This window comes from Acyrthosiphon pisum, chromosome A1 (genome assembly GCF_005508785.2).
Source record: "Acyrthosiphon pisum isolate AL4f chromosome A1, pea_aphid_22Mar2018_4r6ur, whole genome shotgun sequence".
In the NCBI taxonomy this organism is placed as follows: Eukaryota; Metazoa; Arthropoda; class Insecta; order Hemiptera; family Aphididae; genus Acyrthosiphon; species Acyrthosiphon pisum.
In genome coordinates this window covers 92,382,058-92,388,288 of record NC_042494.1, presented here as the reverse complement: position 1 = coordinate 92,388,288, position 6,231 = coordinate 92,382,058, and the positions used below count along the sequence as shown (strand labels likewise).

The 6,231-nt window shown below is 30.8% G+C and overlaps 1 protein-coding gene across 1 annotated transcript; it reads left to right on the top strand.

Annotated features, from left to right (window-relative positions):
• The first annotated feature begins 223 nt into the window (after nt 1–223).
• On the top strand, nt 224–5,315 carry LOC107882864. Its single transcript, XM_029486600.1, has 6 exons — nt 224–1,180; nt 2,300–2,381; nt 2,726–2,825; nt 2,913–3,029; nt 4,296–4,454; nt 5,198–5,315. The coding sequence occupies exons 1-6, from the start codon at nt 427–429 to the stop codon at nt 5,267–5,269; spliced, it is 1,284 nt and encodes a 427-aa protein (XP_029342460.1). The 5' UTR covers nt 224–426; the 3' UTR covers nt 5,270–5,315.
• The last annotated feature ends 916 nt before the right edge of the window (nt 5,316–6,231 follow it).

Genomic DNA, 6,231 nt, shown 5'->3' with positions numbered 1-6,231 from the left:
AGTGCTTTGATATTCTTCAACAATGTCTTTTCTAATAGGAAAGTGAATCTAGTTGGTTCTTTAGGGGATCAAAAGCATTATAATCAGTATAATTAAGCATTATACAAAATGTATAAAATTTAAAATTTAATAATTATTTTGTAGCTAAAAATGTATAAAATGTTCAACTTTTATGTCTAAGGATTGAAAATTTAAAACCACGTAAATAGGTTATGTATAAATTACTTTATTCACAATTATATCATGAAATAATATACTTAGTGATATCATAGTCTTCGCTCAGAAACCTTTTCTTATACAAAGATATTATTATATCGTTGAATTCAAATTTAACCCATCTTGCCACGTTTTTATGTATGTTTTTCTCATCGTAATACAGAGCTATTATAATATTTATCCGATATTGATATTATGTTATAGTCTCAAATGCCGAATTCGTCCGAGGAATGCGTCATGAGCTCTTCGATGGCCAAGTGCACCGGGCTGCACTACATCATCGACCCGGAGGGCCCCACGGTCGGCGGCCACAACGTCTTTCACGTGACGGTTATGGTAATGATCGGGTTCACTGTGGTCTGCCTGTCAATGTGCCCGTTCGGCCTGTACTACTGGGCGAACGACGTGACGCAGTGCATCTTCCTACTGATAACAATCGTCAACTTCTCGTTCGGGTGCTTCAAAGCGTTCACCTTAGTCCGGCACTCGGACGACATCTGCAGGTGTCTGGACGTGACGCGCTTCGATTTCTCGTCCGGCGCCATCATGTCGGATCCCGATTCTGCCCGTTTCTTCCGGAAGTGTCGCGACGCGTCGTCCACGTTCACCGGTTGGTTCGCCGCCAGCAGTCATTTCGTGCTGTTGGTGTGGACGCTGCTGCCGTTCGTCGTCGTCGGCAAGGGCGTCGAAATAAATAACCGCGACGGGTCGACCAGCTACTACCACTTCAACCCGTACAACATGTATTTCCTGGTGTCCAGCGAGACGTACAACCGATTGCATCTCGTCTTCCACCTGGTCGAATGGGCGTTTGGCTTGTGTTTCGTGCTGATCATGGTGGCCTTCGACACGTTCATGGTCACGTTGTGCGTGGCGATAACGTGCCAGATGAGAGGCATCGGCAACGCGTACAGCAAACTGGGGCACGACCGTTGTGCGACCGCATCAAACGTCTGTTCCGATGGTAAGCGTGGTATAATATCATATTATAATGTATAGGTACTATATATGAATCGTCTATACCAGCATACGCTTATGATATGTTGGTCGAGGTTTTTATCGATCAATCGCATATAGGTAGCTGCAGTTACGTCTAAATATTGCGCGGAAAACTATTAAACGGATGTTTAGTTAAACAACTAAAATTAGTGATATTGAGAAAAAGGTTGGAATTTCCGAAGCTAAAACTTATGCGGGGTGATTTTTTTAAGCATGCTCTTTGCTCAAATCATTTCCATGTTTATACTATGCATAAACTAAAATTCTGATTTTTGGAATGTTTGAGTGTATAGACTATAGGTAAACCCATATTTTTGAATATTTAGATTTTTTACAACATTTAATTAGTATCCTGTGGTTATACCATCTTTGATTCTTAAAATGATGACCTAAATGTGCAAATTATTTTGAACCAGATGACTTTTCTGAACGTTTTGACGTATTGTAATCGAAATTTGAACGAAAGTTCACGAATTATTCTGTTCTAAATACTACGGACAATAGTTCAATAATAGGATATTATTTACTTTTGTTTTGAAAATTATTGGATGTAATATTAATCCATAAGTATTTTGTAGTGTTAAAAAATTGTTTTAAATATATTTGACTAGGTAATAAATAATAATATACAAATATCTTATATTGCATACTTGATTATAATTTAAAGCTACCGAGCTTCTATCCGTTTACAAAATCTATTTGATAGACTTATATTCTTAATAATTAAAGTAAAATAACTCTGTAATTTTTTGTTTAAATTTCGGTTACATACGTATATAGTTTATGAAAATTATCTCCGGAGGTATCGCCGCAGAATTCTGCTTAAATATTGTAAACAATTTAAGTATTGAAAAATGTCGATTTTAATTACTCTTAAAATTACAAAAATTAGAATTTTTATATATACGTGGTTTAAACATTAAATCAGGGTGACCTTTTTTTAAAAATCCTCCTGTATACAAAAACGATTATACTATGTTTTAATCGATTTTATTATCATTTATTCGCATATTTCAACTATGCCTATATAAAAAATATTAATGTTTATTTTTGAATTACCAGAATTCTGTATGTTTTGCCACAGGTGGAATTGAATCAAATAAATCAAATAACGAATATTTAAGGGATTTAAAATTGATCATCAAGGATCATCAAGCAGTGTTGGGGTAATATGATTTATATACCTATAGTTTTTAGCGTTATCTGGGGATTCTGATGTACAATTTAAGTGGATTTAATTATTTGGGTATTCTCCATTGATATAATACACACGATAACATTTGCTCATAGGTATGAGACATTATTCATATAGACATGTTAATTACCTTTATCTAATATATGTGAATAATTAGTTGTCATTTTATTCACAGGCATAAATATGAAATGTGTTATACATATAGTAGATACTTTCTTACGATTTATTTTTTAATTAAAATAAACTGCTGGTTGACTAATTTTAAAATAATTTGTGTCTATTATAATATTTTTGTCTTATTATTTATTCATATAGGAAAATGAACGATTTTTATAAAATCGTTGGTCCAGTTATACTTCCTCAACTAATCGTGGCTTCATTTACAATCATATTTGTTTCATTTATTATCACAAGGGTAATTTTATTATAATATTTAATAAATGATTGTCCTTACATACCTATAGTTTATATCTTTATCACACTGTATGTACCTGTTTTTTAGAATTATTTTAATGGCATGTTACTAACGTCAACACAATCGCTAAAAATGTGCTGTTTTCCTATATTTTTCTATCAAATATATTATACTTGTCACGCATTTGGAAATCTCAGCCATCAGGTAATTTGTTTCCGCATGACTATATTTGAACAAATTTTTAATAATATCTTATAAAAGTTCCGTTTTAATTTTTTTGTTAGAAATATTTACAATGTATAGATTAATACAATACAATAAGTACATTTAGTGAAAGCATAAATGTATAGTGATAGTATTACAATAACATAAAGCCATAAAGATCAGAGAAAATATCCATTGATATTTTTCAGCAGGGAAAATATGTATCTACAACTAAATTATATTATAATTATAATCAGAATTATTTTTTATATATTATATGATAGGTAATTTTTAATTATTATTTCATAGTATATATCTTCTTCATTAAATAGTGACCCACTTGTAACTTACTGTACAGCAGAGTGACATCCACTTGCCCACCTTTTTGATATATTATATGATAATTTTTAATTATTATTTTATAGTATATACTATATACCTAATATCTTCTTCTTCTTCTTCTTCTTCTTCTTCTTCTTCTTCTTCTTCTTCTTCTTCTTCTTCTTCTTCTTCTTCTGGTTATTAGGCCACTGAGGACCATCCCATTTCGTATCCTATTAGCTTCCACCCTTCTCTATCCGACGCTTTTTCATTCCAATCCAACCACCACCAAGTAATTCCACGTCTGTATTGACCAAATGGAAAATCCTCCCATTTCATTTTGGGTCTTTTAAACGGTCTTTTTCCAAACGGATTTTGTTCCATTACTCATTTACTGCTTTTATCAGTTCGTTTTTGATTCTCCAAGCATGTCCCGTCCATCGTAGTATTTGTTTTCTTATCACGTCCTATATATTTTGGTTCTGGAATAAAGTCGCTAGCTCAGCATTTTTCCTCCTACACCATTCTGCTCTGATACAATCCCTAACTGGTCCAAAGATTTTCCGCTAAATTTCCGGTTCCAATAATACAAATTTTCTCAGTGACCATGTTTCCGTTTCATACGTTTTATATATTAACCATATATTTTTTTTGTTATTATAATTTATTCTTTATTTTTCAGAGGGATATTGATTGAAAGCATAGTGTTATATTTATGTTATTGAGTTTTTTTAAGTACCTAACCCAAATTGAAATAGATGGGAGGATAATTTTTTTATATGATATATGTATATATATATATATATATATTAATAGTTTTTTATTAATTAAAGTTTTAACAGGAAACGTAGTTTAAAAATACTTGCATGAATTGATATTATGTTTTTTATCTGTTCATTAAAAGTATTCTTAGTATTTTTTTCATGTGTATATGTTTTTATCTAGAAAAACGTCATGAACTTTGCACTCTACTCTAGTGACTGGACACAGATGGAAATTAAATTTAAAAAGTTACTTTTATTAGCAATGCAAATGCACGATGCCAACAAGTTGGACATGAAATTAACTGATAAATTAGTAATCAACTTAGAATTATTTACTAGAGTAAGTAAAAAATAATAACAGTATAATTAATATTAATATTTAGTAGGTAGTTAATAATTTTAAATTATGTGTACGTGTTAATTATTGTATAATATAGGTAAGACATATATATAAAAAAAAAAAATTCAAAGAATAAATATTTTATAGAGTCGAATATCCTTTGGAACACTAATATATATTCGTGCGATACTTTAAAGTTATAATTTTGTTGGCATTATACCAGTGCGATTCGAAGCAGTTTTACTGCCCCAAACCGTGATGACAGACACAAAAATAAAAAAAAATAAAAAAACACACATCATTGTAAATTCAATACATTCATCTTTCCACTCAGAATCTAAAATATTTATATTAATTTCTAATTAGTTTCAAATATTTTACAATAGTTTGAAATTATTTAAGTATCTTATAAATACATTTATTTACAAACTATGATGCGGTTGTGAGCGATCGGAAAATAATTACAATACAATAAAGGTAACATAATGTTGACATTTTAAATACTTATACACATTTTAAATAACCAATATATTTTATTGTTCGTGCTATTTGCTATTATAATATCAACATTCTAGTATCTAACCCTTAATGATTACAAATACTCGGTTTATCGAATTGAATGCGTAATTCGTAATATTCGTTAACTTAAGAAGTTACAGCAATTTCTTACTACCTATTTATTGTGTGAATACCTACTTATTTTATAGGTATTGAATAATAATAATAATATACCTTTTTTCCAGGTCATAAATATGTGTTATTCAATTTTTTCGGTCTTAGTCAATTCTCAGTTGAAGATAGCGGATAAACAATAAATTCGTTGTTGTCCTTAAATATTCAATGTTATTAAAATAGTAAAACAAATAGGTAAGTGTCGAAATTAAAAAATAGCTTAACCTAAATTTAAACAACAGTTAAAAATAATAGTTATACAGATAAATTATGAATATTCATTGCAACATTTGGAAAATACGATTTTTTTTTTTTATACCTTTTTAGTTGCACACGTTGGAATACAAGAGAAAACATACATAATATGGCAGTTCAAGTTGAATGTTGGAACGTGTTCCTAAATCAATTTTTACTCTAATAAGCGGTAGGGTCCTAGACTTGTACGGAACACAATAGAAAGCAGACGATTTTGACCAATAATATTTTATATTTTTATGTGTAGGAATAGTGTTGTATAAAAATAGTAACAATTTAGTACATTCAAAATAAATGTTAATACTGTGTTCTAAAACCATAGAGTAATTTAACTGTATGTCTAAAACACAGTGTGGCCAATGTTAAGAATAACCATAATATTGTTTAGAATGTTTAGATGATTATCGTCATCACCCTTGACCCATCACATTTTCACGATTACTCATCGTTTTTTCAGTATTGGAAGTACATATAGTACTGTCGTGTTCGTCTGGACAGTACCTATGTCTGGGTAGGTATAATATTTACCTAGTTGCAACCCGCAGATTAGTACTGCAGCACTGGTACCTGTACTGTTTATGTGTACCTATATGATTATTCTATGTCGCATTTACTGCGGATAATATGAGGAACAGAAAAAAAGTCCCGGAAAAAAAGTGTCCGGAAAAAAGTCTCAATTAAAAAAAGTCTCGGTCTTGAAAATCGGTATCGTTATGATGACGAGTTCAATCTGTTCTGTTGTATGATAGACGGGTTAGCATTTCTCCCAACAGAGTTTGTTGAAGACGGTTATGTCATACTTAAAAAATATTGTCCCAGTTGAAGCTGAAGATTTACTTTTATATTTCGA

Bases quoted from the DNA above. Each gene is read 5' to 3' on its own strand.
- LOC107882864 (XM_029486600.1), top strand. From the start codon at position 427: ATGCCGAATTCGTCCGAGGAATGCGTCATGAGCTCTTCGATGGCCAAG. The intron at 2,826-2,912 runs GTAATTTTATTA...CCTGTTTTTTAG, and splicing joins TTTCATTTATTATCACAAGG to AATTATTTTAATGGCATGTT. The intron at 4,455-5,197 runs GTAAGTAAAAAA...CCTTTTTTCCAG, and splicing joins ACTTAGAATTATTTACTAGA to GTCATAAATATGTGTTATTC.